At 40.6% G+C, this 11,775-nt stretch overlaps 1 protein-coding gene across 1 annotated transcript in view; it reads right to left on the bottom strand.

The window, feature by feature from the left end:
• LOC113407236 (ral guanine nucleotide dissociation stimulator-like 1) overlaps positions 1–11,775 on the bottom strand; it is a 98,915-nt gene that overhangs the window by 65,030 nt on the left and 22,110 nt on the right. Inside the window, exon 3 of the mRNA XM_026655511.1 lies at positions 794–1,002. Within this exon, the coding sequence (XP_026511296.1) occupies positions 794–1,002 (209 nt within the window). The remainder of the gene's footprint in view (positions 1–793; positions 1,003–11,775) is intronic.

Genomic DNA, 11,775 nt, shown 5'->3' with positions numbered 1-11,775 from the left:
AAAAAAAAAAAAAAAAGCCACGATCGCGATCTGCGGCGGCAATTCGCCGGGAGGTCCTTCGCGCCGAGTGGGAGTGAGGGACCGTCCGCCGAATTGCCGCCGAATAGCTGGAGGTGGCGCCCCTCTCCGGAGTGGCCGCCCCAAGCACCTGCTTGGCAAGCTGGTGCCTGGAGCCGGCCCTGATTCTGGAACCACTGAGCTCTCCAAAAAAACAGTGCCTGTGTCATGGCTTCCTTCAAAAATCAAAAAGGCCAATCTGCTGTCCTTTCACGACAGGAGATAAAGATGAGTATTCTGGCCCAGTGTAGTAGATATGGAACAGGCTTGTATGCTCACGCCTGTACAGTCTATGGTCTTGACACAGCAATGGCCCCTTCTGTGTAGCCTGCATACAGGAGACTGTGCCAGGGGATACTAATGGCTTGAATTCAGTGATAACTCTGACTTTGCAGCATATCTGTTCAGTTATTTGGGGTTGGTTATGCCACTTCTCCTAGAGTAGTCACAATTTGGTTCTTTAGTAGCCCAAACTAGCCATCTCTCCCTATTTGGCGGCGATGGCGTTATGAAGTGAGGCGGAGAGACACTTATCAACCCAATGGTTAAGCTGAAATACTGGATTTTCCAAGCTTGTAGGAATCAGCACTGATTTTGAAATATCTAAATATCATGTAGCCTTTCAAATACATCTTCAATACATTTGAGCTAATTCCTTTCAATATTCCTCATCATGTACATAACATGACAGTTTTCCATATTATTATTTTCTCTATAGCTACCCACTAACTCTTACCTGTCGAGGAGACGTTCCAGTACTTCTTTAGTAGAGGCAAAGCCCCTATATGTTGACAGAAAGATGCTGATGTAGGTAAAGTCATTGTCCCCAAAAGCCGTCAGCAGGTTCTCCACAAGTTTCTCCAGAGTGCCAGCTTTTATTGTTCTGATCTTACATGTTTCGTACTGGCTGACGGTATGTCCTGGAGGCAATTGGTCCCCTTCAACCTATGAAATAAAGGATCAAAAGCATGGGAGAAACCAAATACCCCAAATGAGAAGAATTACCACAGCGAACAACAAGTTAAACTATGCTTTTTGGGTAAGGGATAAATGACAGTGTGCCTTCAAGTCCTGAAATATTCTGTCATTTTTGATGACCACTGAACTCTAGAAGATGGGTCTATTGATGAAACACTTCAGAAGTGTTTCCCCTTTTAAAAATATTTCTTTGACATCCTTCACCTGATGTTTCAGTAGCGGACTGTAGTCAAACCACCACACTTTATGATGCCATTAGATCTTACAATCTAAACCAGACTAGTACTTGGATAAGAGACCTGTAAGGAACATCTAGGTGTGAGAGGAAACAATACTGGTAATTCAGTGGCTCTCGTATTTCTAAATCAGTATTAAAACCAATACCCACAGCCAGGTGTTTGGAACACTGAGGCAGGGGGTGGAAATTATGCACCGAAGGTGATAATTTTAGATGAGATGTAAAACTGATGTCCTGAACACTTGCGGTCATTCAACATTCCATAATGCTTTTTGCAAAAGGAGGGTGTTAACTCTAGTGTCCTGGTCAAATCCCAAATGTATCATTACATTCTGTCACTATTTCTCTTTGTTTCAATGAGATGCAATATTTCTCATCACGTCTACATTTTTGTATAGCATTTTGTGTACGGTTTAGAGCCTGAACTAATGTCTGTTGAAGTCAATGGGAAGAGTTCCATTGGCTTCAATGACTTTTGGATCAGGCCTTAAAGAGCTGTCATTATCACTCTAGAGTTGATTATATGTCAGTAATGGAAAATGATCCCCGTGAATAGTTCATATACATGTTTGTAAAGGTATCGGAGATTACAAGTGCTATATAAATTAAAGATATAAATACACGCACTAATAAATAAAATATAAGAGTAATGACTCCATCAATTTGATGAGAAGTTCCCTTTTTTTCGTTTAAATTGCCCAATATTAAGGAAGAATTTTATTAGAGACTATTGGCATAAAAAAGCAGAGAGCGGGAAAGAGGAGACTTCAGCAACGTGTATAGTTTTTTCTTTTAAAAAAAAAAACGGTGTGCCAGTGTTACTAAGGTACTGTAGATTCAGCTTGGGGAATGTATGCTGAAGTGCATGTGCTCAGTTACCTTGTAATGAATGGTGTGTGTAGGTGTCATCCAGCCTACCTACTGCTGATACCAATAAACTTTCACGAATGGGAAAAAAAGCTGTTTCCTTGGAGTGAAGTAGATGGTTCATACCTGTCTGTGAGAGTCTGCAATCCCAGATGGGAAAAAAAGTGTTAACAATCCCCCGCAAGCAACATAGTCTGACTTGTGTAAATTAACAATTGAAATACAGTTTGAATAAATGAAAACAGCTCTTTTAAATATAAAGTTACTTTTATATGGGTACAAGATGTGTACAATTTAGGGTAGGAAAAATGTATATATTGAGGAGTAATGGGATCATGCAAAGGAAAATTTAGGCTATCAAGAAACATTTCTTGACCACAAGGTCTATTAGACTGTAGTATGATCTTCCACAGGAAGTAGTGGAAGCCCCATTGTTTAGACATTTTAATTCTAATTTAAAATCAGACTGGATGGAGCACTAATAAATATGTTGTAGAGAATAACCATGCACTGACCAAGGATGGTCTAAATAAGCTAATTAGTCTTATCCATCATTATTTTTTGCTACAGTCTCAAGACAGAATAGGATGAGTTCAAGCTATTTCCGTTGCACTTCAGCATTAGGACATTGAATAGTTTGTTTTCTGGTAGCTTTCAGACACTAGCTTACGCCCGACATTCTACTGAGACTGAAATTCGAGATAGAGACAGAGTGTCACAGCTGGTTTCCCCACACCCAGCCTCTCCCTCCCCAGCTAACAGCAATATAATATCACCACTGCTGCTTCTCCTTTCCCCGGCTGTCCCTCAGTGAAATTCTGTAATTTTTGTTAAAGAACTGTTGTTTTTTATCTGAATTCAATGTTGGTGAAAGGTGCCAGAGTCTGAGGTCCTCAATCTACAGAGCAGGTGCAACCTGAATAGCAGAAGTACAAGTTTCTCCATGTTGCTTTGGCAACATAGCTCAACCTTCCCAGAAAGGACCACCTCTAGGAGTTAGAAGGAAGTTCAATCTCCATGCTCAGCCAATCACTGGTCTCTCTGACAAGACTGCCAAATAAAGCACTTGTTAATGGCAACTATGATGGCAGTTTCTGAGACACAAACACCTGGTACTGGACTGAAGCCATCAAAGAGCCATGAGATGTTTGTGTCTTTTGGTAACTACCAGCCTAAACTGGATTCAAACTGGCAAGACACAAAGAAAGGCTTGTTAGTCAATTATCAATTTCCAGAGTCACCTTGCCCCACACAGTTTTGTGATCTTTAAAATTCTTTTAGAAAACGGCAAGCCTGAGTCTGGCTTCTCTGAGGTAGCCAACTGCTGTTGTATCCACACGTGCTGCTTTGAGGAAGAAAGTCTCATGTTTGGTAGTTTCCAACATTGGTTTCTCTTCTAGAGTTCTTCCCCAAAATGGCTGCCACCATTCTCAGAGCACAGTTAACCACCTTTGTGTCTACTTTATGAATGGCTCTGCGACCATATATTGTCTTCAATCTATTTGTGGCACTACTATGGACAGCAGTAAGAGAAATGCGTGCGTCTTAAGGTCAGTATATGGCTTGAAGTGCTTGAGGGCTGGTACTCTTCTCCTCTATTGATGCAGATTATCCAATGGAACTCTAAAGGCTCCTTTGTCCATTCAACCAACCAACCAGATATTATGTTGTGTTTGTTCATATCACCCCACTTGCTACACTTTGATATCCTAATGACAGGTAGGCTGGCAAAAACATCCAATGCAGTCCAACAACTTTTTCACAGACAGATTTTCTCTCAGCTGTTTAATGCTGGGAGTTTTAGTTAAACAGGTTTTAACAAAACAAAACCATAATAGGGCTCTATAGAAAAAAAAAAAAGGAGGGTGAGGCCAGACCTGCTCTGCTACAACCAAGATGTCCTTTATAGAGGCAAATGCTATGTGCCGGAGTGCTTGTCTACACACAAAAATGCACTCCTTTACCAGTTTATTTAAAATTGTCCAAACTAATATCAGTTTAAAACTAATTGTATCAGCTTAGTTTTCCTTTGTAAATTTACCGTTTCAACGCCAGGTTTAAATTATTATTTTATGTAATGTGGTAGTGCCTAGAAGGCCCAGTTAAGGACCAGAACTCCATTGTGCTAGACACTGTACAAAAACCAAACAAAAAGATAGTCCCTGATTTAAAAGTGTCCACGTGCAAAGTTCCATCTATTTAACTAAATTAACTTTAAAACACACCTTTAGTTAAATCAGTACAACTGCATGTTTAGATCAGGCCCGACTCACACAAGTAGTCCTGTTGGCTTTAACAGGACTACTTGTGCTACTAAGTCAAGCACAGTTTGGAGACCAATCCAACTCCCATTGACTTTAATAGGATCCTGAATCAGACTTATCTGCTAACTTGGTGTGGTGATCTTCTTCCTATAAGGCTGCTGAGTTAGCTTTTGTATAAGTATTAGCAATATAGTGATAGATATCCGTGGAACTGTATTCACTCCTTCTTACAAGAAGAAACTCCTTTTTTTTTCTTGGTAGTGTAGTTGGCTAGGAAGGATGACTGTTGTCTGGGGGTCAGGCCAGGAAAATGGGAGTTAGGGCTTTAGGGTCCTCGCTCTGCCAACAATTCATTGTGTGGCCAGGGCTAGACAGTTACGGACAGATTGTGTCATTAAGGTACAGCCCCCAGTAGGTGGGAGATGAAGGGCCACACTGCCCCAGTAGGAATTCTGGGAGGTAAGGTAGCTCAGGGAGGCACAATATCTCCCAGAGCACCCTGGCATGGGAGGAGAACATCTGCCGTGCATTCTTTCCAGAGGGTGCAGCATATGCTTCCCTTTGAGGCCAGACAGCTACACAGCCCTGTTTTCTCCCCACCCATTTTGAGGTGGTCTACAACTGTGTCTAGCTACTTTGCAGGGGGATACAGGCAGCAGAAGGCTCTTTGCACCTTACTCACTCAGCTCATATATGCAAAGCCAGTCATAATCCAACCCTTAGTCTGCGTGCCTCAGTTTACCCATATATAAAATGGGTATAATAATACCTAGCTCACCTCTGATGCTATATAAATAATTGGTGATTAGACAGTCATAGGATGCAAGTATTATTTGCACACACCATCCTCAATAGGAAAGTAATTAAAATATACATTTAAATATTTATCAAGTCACTGTCATGAATTTTTAATCTTGATCCATTTTGCCTTTCTTGCTACTTTGCTTTAAAATCAGGGACCAATGTTATAATAAAGGATCTAACTAGCAATCTTTCTTTAGTCTTCAGATCTCTTTTATATATAGGTTTGGTCACTGTTGTGTTTTAGACTATGGAGATTAACAGAAGATTTTACATACATATTTATTTATTTTACTTCACTATCTTAAAACAATCCAGCCAGTTTGAAGACTTACTAATGATGAACAATCTTAAGAAGTGGTAAGAAACCAATTTGGGGAAAAACTGTGGATTTGTATCATTCAGTGATAGGTACATGCAGGGTAAGAAGTTAAATGCAAAACCTGTAGTTTGCTAAATTTCCCCTTAAGTGGCTTTAATCCCCCTTGCAAATCATTTTTACATTTATAATATAGCCTTTAATTTTTTTTTATAAATCACTTAAAAACGAAATCCTTCCTTCAGTTTGAGGAAATGAGCATTATCTGAAATCTTACTTTAAAGCAGCAGCATCTCACTTGTGAATGAGGACATTTCTTTTGTTTTAGCGCAGGGGTAGGCAACCTATGGCATGCGTGCCAAAGGCAGCACGCGAGCTGATTTTCAGTGGCACTTACACTGCCCGGGTCCTGGCCACCGGTCCTGGGGGCTCTGCATTTTAATTTAATTTTAAATGAAGCTTCTTAAACATTTTAAAAACCTTATTTACTTTACATACAACAATAGTTTAGTTATATATCATAGACTTATAGAAAGAGACCTTCTAAAAACGTTAAAATGTATTACTGGCACACGAAACCTTAAATTAGAGTGAATAAGTGAAGACTCGGCACACCACTTCTGAAAGGTTGCTGACCCCTAAATTTAGCGTATGCTTTGGGCCTGTAGAACAAGGAACAACATGCCTTCCCTGTTACATTAAAATATAATTAGCTGTTTTTATACAGATGATTCAGGCAGGGAACCAAAATAGCAATGAGCAATAACTTCTACATCCCTAAAGTCCATGGGAAATTATTTATCATCATCATTTATTTCCAGTAGCATTCCACAATGTGCTAGGCTTTCTAAACTGCAAAGAAAGCACGATCCTTGACCCAAAGAGCTCATTATCTAAGGTCTTAATCTTGCAAATTGCTCCATGTGGCTGGATCGCCATGCCTCTGAAGGAGTCCCCGCTGACTTCTCCTTGTTTGAAGCAGGTTACAGGATTGGGGCATAAAAGATCAACAGAGAGTAATGAGAAAGGATATGTAGATAAGTAGAGGGTCAAGGGAGTTAATAACCACATCTTGATAATACATAAGGTAATGCTAACATTATAAACAGATTAGGACCTTATTGTGAACTCACTGGCATGGAGTGTCTACACCATGGATAGCGGTATGGGGTAGAACCTGGTCTCAAGTGCACTGCTGTCAATGCAACCCCACTGAAATAAATGGAGTGACACCACTGGAACTTGAAGATTTTGTCCCACAAAAATCTTAGAATTGCTATTTATTAACCTTTTGCGATTGAAAAGTATGTGAATTGCCATGGCACTCTACAACCCCACCCAGAAAAGGCATAAAGCAACACGATGGTATTACTACTATTATTTTTGTAAGTAAAAAAATTTCTAAGCAAAACTTAGTTTTGTGAATAAACTAAAACAAGCAATTTGCATGTTAAAAAAAAAACCGAACCTCATTTTTGATACTTCACTGTTAAAGTTTTGATTTTTCAAATCAGCTATTAATTATTTAACAGTTCCCTTCACTTCATGAAGAGGAACTTGTGCATCATTGTATTTAACTTAACATTTTTTATCTAGCAGAATTTTTTTCCTTTTACATTAAAGTTAGGGCCATATTCTACTCTTTTTCCATAGGCAAAACTCCCATTCACGTCAGCATGCGGATGAAGGGGAGAATCTGGCTCTAAGATTGAAACACACACAAAAATACACTAATTGTAACTTGCCCAAGACATCATACTGCGAGAATGCTAACAAAAAACCACTGACAACCCAAAATTGAGTTTGCCAGCAAAAGAGCAAGCTGCTAGAAATCATTTTAAGGGACTTTTAGGGACCGTTTTTATTTGCATTATTTCAGCAACTCTGCCTTGAAGTTTAAAAGGAAAAAAGACTTGGTAGACAAGAGTTCAGTAACACAGACTTACAGAATAAGACATTGTGGGCTGACCTAGCATGCTAACAGGAAACTGCTCAATCTGGATTTAATCAGAGACCATCTCTTTACTGACATGACCAGGATACCCAAAAGCAGGAGGAGTTTTTATGTTTGCTTTGGGCCAGCTGTTTGCCTATGAGAATACTGTATCTACTGCTTTTAAAAAGGGGCCTCTGAAGCCCTTGGACAAGTTTTCACCCATTAAAGTCACTGGAGGTCACATGCCAATTCCGAAAGCTCGATTTTGAAAAGTTTACCCCCAATGTTTCCTTCAATATGAATGTCTAATGGCTCGGTTTTCAAAGGTGCTGAGCACCTCAGGCTTGCATTAACTTAACTGGGATTCATGGAACCCCAACAACTGAAAATCAGGCCATATGTCTCAATTTCACAGTGATTTCCTCCAATCAAAAGAATGCTAGTACTGATATTTTGTGCATGTGCTTGATGAGCAAACAGCTTCCTACCACATAAGGAGAATCTCTCAATACCAGATGAAACTACTTAAGAGTAAACTGAGGTATATCTTTTATTCATCAGAATAGGTAGCTATTAAATTGATGTGTTTCTAACAATCTCTATCAACCCCTTGGAATGTTATGTACTCTCCAGTTGGGCTTTATAGCACGTAACTTCATCCATACATACAACTCCCACACACAACAATGGTGCTCCATGTGGATTGAAAGTTCTTAGGTTAAGATTCTGTGAGATGCTGAGCTCCCTCAACTCACATGAACTTCAAAGAGAGTAGAATTAGGCCCTGATTGGCATATAACATTAACATAAAGGTCACCCACAGAACAGAGTTTGGTTCCATTGTCATTTACAACTGAGGCCTTCACCCTGCTGCAACTGCCATCATGCAGGCAGATGTCTGCACCCACATGGAGTCCCACTGACTTAATTGGGCTCCATGTAGGTGCAGAGATCCACCACACAGCTAGCTGCAGGACTGGGGACTTAGACTGTAAATTCTTTGGGGCAATGATTGTACCAGCTTCTCTTTTAGCACAGAACCCAACACACACCTTCTGAACTCAATAAATAGTAATAATACAGAACCATACTCAGAGTGTCCTAAATTACAATGAGTTTGTTACTGGCACAGCAGGAAATGTATAGGCAAATGTGACAGCCATTATGAGTTCAATAGCAGATCACACAGTTTATGATATTAGAGCCTTTCTCCCTCCCCCCCTTTGAGGTTACTGGCCAGGAAGCTGAGGTTATCTACTGCTCCTTCCACAAAATACCAGAGAAGCTTTAATTTCCACAAAGACACCACCAAAGACAGATAGAAAGGAAAGCAGCACCTAGGCTATACCAGTCCACTACAATTTAAGTACTCGGTATAGGACTTGAATCCACAATCAGGAAAAAGATCTTGGAGTCATCGTGGATAATTCTCTGAAGACGTCCAGGCAGTGTGCAGCGGCAGTCAAAAAAGCAAACAGGATGTTAGGAATAATTAAAAAGGGGATAGAGAATAAGACGGAGAATATCTTATTGCCCTTCTATAAATCCATGATACGCCCACATCTTGAATACTGCGTACAGATGTGGTCTCCTCATCTCAAAAAAGATATACTGGCATTAGAAAAAGTTCAGAGAAGGGCAACTAAAATGATTAGGGGTTTGTAACGGGTCCCATATGAGGAGAGATTAAAGAGGCTAGGACTTTTCAGCTTGGAAAAGAGGAGACTAAGGGGGGGGGTATGATAGAGGTATATAAAATCATGAATGATGTGGAGAAAATGAATAAGGAAAAGTTATTTACTTGTTCCCATAATAACTAGGAGCCACCAAATGAAATTAATGGGCAGCAGGTTTAAAACAAATAAAAGGAAGTTCTTCTTCACATAGCGCACAGTCAACCTATGGAACTCCTTGCCTGAGGAGGTTGTGAAGGCTAGGACTATAACAGGGTTTAAAAGAGAACTGGATAAATTCATGGAGGTTAAGTCCATTAATGGCTATTAGCCAGGATGGGTAAGGAATGGTGTCCCTAGTCTCTGTTTGTCAGAGGGTGGTGATGGATGATAGGAGAGAGATCACTTTATCATTACCTGTTAGGTTCACTCCCTCTGGGGCACCTGGCATTGGCCACTGTTGGTAGACAGGATACTGGGCTGGATGGACCTTTGGTCTGACCCAGTATGGCCATTCTTATGTTCTTAATCTTGTGGGCTAAACACAAGAATGCTACCCATCAAGCTATAATGGCATTATAAAGGAATGGTATATTGGTGTCACTCAGCTAACTGTGTATATTAGTAGCAAGGAGTACTGACAGACTTAGAAGGACATCACCAACTGAAATTTGCTCAATATCTACATGATGTTACACAAGGACTTTCACCCGCCTCTTCTATCCAACTCTCTGCCCTCACTGAGCCAAGACAACTGGATCTGAAAGATCAGCATGGGTCATTTCTCTTTCTTGGTTTTCACAGTTCTATCAGATTTCATAATTCAACAGTTAACCTGTACCCCATTCTCTATCACATACACTTTTTCCCCCATTGCGAATCTTAAAATTGTACATGCTAGAGGAAGCAAAAATATAAAAGGAACATTGCCTACAAGATGTACTTATAAAATCCTTGTGGGCCAATTCTGGAGCAAGTGCCTCTGTAAGCAAGACACAAGTTACAAGTGGTGAAGCACTGGAATGGGTTACCTAGGGAGGTGGTGGAATCGCCTTCCTTAGAGGTTTTTAAGGTCAGGCTTGACAAAGCCCTGGCTGGGATGATTTACTTGGGAATTGGTCCTGCTTTGAGCAGGGGATTGGACTAGATGACCTCCTGAGGTCCCTTCCAACCCTGATATTCTATGATTCTACATTCATACCGCATATGAAAATATTTTTGGGGTGGTGGGAGATTAAAGTACAGTGATGTTTGAACAAAAGAAAGTATAAAATAAACTAGGTAAGAGTGTGTTAACCGTTTGCATTTCACACCTCTCCAGGAATGTGTCTTCAAAAAGACATTTACTAGAAAGATTTTCCTAAATCAACTGTGCAAATCAAACATACAAATTTAGCCTTCCTTGAGTATGTTTCTGAGAACCCTTCCATACCCTAAAAATTGAGGCATTCAAGATTAGTGCACACTTGAAAATCTGGGCCTAACTCCTTGCTGTTTTATGGCTTCATGTTGCTCCCATTGCAGCCAATAGGAAAATTCCTATTAATTACAATGACAGTAGGATTGGGCCCTTAAGCTGTGGCCCTGAGCACCTTCTGAAGGTGCCAAGTGCTCTCTCAGGAGGCATTCGGCACTTTGCAGAATCGGGGCCTTTATTCCCAAACTCAGATTCAATCGCACAGATAATGAGGATCCCAAACCTAACCCCTACTTCCAGTTTCTTTTCATTTTAACAAGCAGATGAATGAAGTTAAAAGTGGTGACTGCAAAACAGCTGTGTCCATGCCCTGATCTCAAAGATCATGCAGACTCTGGGCCAATGTCCAAACTCACCCCTTCCTGAGGTTTGGCTTTATTGGTAACTCAAAAACAACAGAGCAACACACGTTTCATCCTGATTTCCTTCCCAAGCTTGGCTGTTTTTAGGATTTCCCTCCAAGACCACCTCTGCATAACTAGTCTGGATCTTAATATAGGGTTTTAACATCTGAGCGATCTCAACAGAAGAGCTCTGAATTCCTACAGGGCCTCAGAGTCTGCTACTGGTACAGAGACAAAAAAGACTGATTACAGAATACCATCATAACCCTTCCTGACAGGATGAGAAGGCAGGTCAGGAAATGGGGACACATTAAAAAGGCCCATAAAAGAGGCAATAGCACAAATCCAACTACCCTAAATGAACAAGAAAAACTGACAACAACATACATATCTTTTAAAATAAAACATTAGCCTTTACAACACCACCATAATGCTTTTTCATAATATACTTAGATATGCATTACGTGCTGCAAAGGCAGACTATACGATATATCATGTGAATAACTAAGTGAAAAGGTTGCTTAAATGGCTAACATAAATTGCACGAATTTAGCAGCCAGCCTAAGGCTACGTCTTCACTACCCGCCTGAATCGGCGGGTAGAAATCAATCTCTCGGGGATCGAATTATCACGTCTCGTCGGGACGCGACAATCGATCCCCGAATCGATGCTTGTACTCCACCAGCGCAGGTAGGAGTAAGCGCCGTCGATGGGGGAGCCGCGGAGGGCGATTTGCCGCCGTCCTCACAGTGGGGTAAGTCGGCTCGGATACGTCGAATTCAGCTACGCTATTCGCGTAGCTGAATTTGCGTATCTTAAAT

This window comes from Terrapene carolina, unplaced genomic scaffold, assembly GCF_002925995.2.
Source record: "Terrapene carolina triunguis isolate 2854851 unplaced genomic scaffold, T_m_triunguis-2.0 Scaffold210, whole genome shotgun sequence".
Lineage (NCBI taxonomy): Eukaryota > Metazoa > Chordata > Testudines > Emydidae > Terrapene > Terrapene triunguis.
This window is presented reverse-complemented; position numbering and strand designations above follow the sequence as displayed.